The sequence below is a fragment of the Temnothorax curvispinosus genome, unplaced genomic scaffold (genome assembly GCF_003070985.1).
Source record: "Temnothorax curvispinosus isolate PA1 unplaced genomic scaffold, ASM307098v1 QBEX01017152.1, whole genome shotgun sequence".
Lineage (NCBI taxonomy): Eukaryota > Metazoa > Arthropoda > Insecta > Hymenoptera > Formicidae > Temnothorax > Temnothorax curvispinosus.
In genome coordinates, this window is record NW_020226932.1 from 1 (window position 1) to 1145 (window position 1145).

Sequence of the window (1145 nt, forward strand, 5' to 3'; positions counted from 1 at the left end):
GCAGTCCGTTGGAATCTAAATTATAACTTTTAAATCCTTTTACTTCAATTTTTTTACTTTTTTACATTTTTTCAAGTTTTTAATTCTACGTAAATTTCTTTTATATATATTTAGGGAAACTTTACGCATTTTCTCTTCAATTTGAATTAACTACATTCTTTGAATCCCTTCATTTTCAACGAACTATCGTTTACCTTTGCTGGCGACAAGACAAGCCGGCAGCAGTTCGATGTTCTTCTCCTTGAAAAACTGTCTACATTGCATGGTGATGAAGTCACTGCCTAAGGGACTCTTGACGATCCCCTGGGTGATGACGTAACCGTCGTGGACTGGCACCGCGCTGGTGTGCGTGGCACCGCTGTTCACGACCATCGCCGTGGACCTGCCGTTCGCGTATGCGGCCAGCACGGCGTTCTTGCAGATATACATGGCCGGCACGTTGAACTTCTCGAACATCAGCTCCAACAGCTTCTCGCGCTTCAGTCTGGTGTTCCACGGGCACTCGGTCATCAGGATCGGATGGTGCTCGGCTAAGGCGTGCAATCGTTGCTTGTACGTGTACTCGGTCAGTAGTCGCTCGAACATGTCCCAGTCGTCGATCATGCCGTCCTTCATCAGGCTCACTATCTCCATATCTAAATCCAAATCGGACGGTTCAATATTGCGGAAGGTCTAAGAGTAAGCTGTAGTAACATCTGAAGATTTGCTGACAATGACATATTGTAAATACTGATTAATCTATCTGTAAACTGAATGAATCATACACTTTGATAAGAAATATTCATAGCTGATTAAAGTTTTACGTAAAAAAATATTTTATATGAAACATTTTATCGCGCAATCAGAAGGTAATTCTACGTGAAAAAAATTTAAAATTTTTTGTTTCGTACAAAACTTTGCTTTTAAATAAGTCAATTTTGAGAGACTCTGGAACGCCTGCAGTTGATTACGTTTTTATTAATATCACGGAAAAAGATATTTCTTATTTATTATTCTATTTCTATCCATATTTCTGAGATTATTATGCATGTTTTGTAAGATTTCTACATTTCTACATTTAATTGCTATTTAAATAACATGCGTGTTGGCTTATCGATTGAAATATCGGTCTCTCTAACAATTAGTCGTGGCAGAATATTTATTAT

At 38.3% G+C, this 1145-nt stretch overlaps 1 protein-coding gene across 1 annotated transcript; it reads right to left on the reverse strand.

Moving 5' to 3' along the window:
* Positions 1–194: 194 nt before the first annotated feature.
* On the reverse strand, positions 195–633 carry LOC112467324 (actin-like protein 6A; the record flags this gene model as incomplete). The annotated part of the gene is made up of 1 exon (XM_025035911.1): positions 195–633. A coding segment is annotated over exon 1 (439 nt), but the record flags the coding sequence as incomplete, so codon positions are not given.
* Between the last annotated feature and the right edge of the window lie 512 nt (positions 634–1145).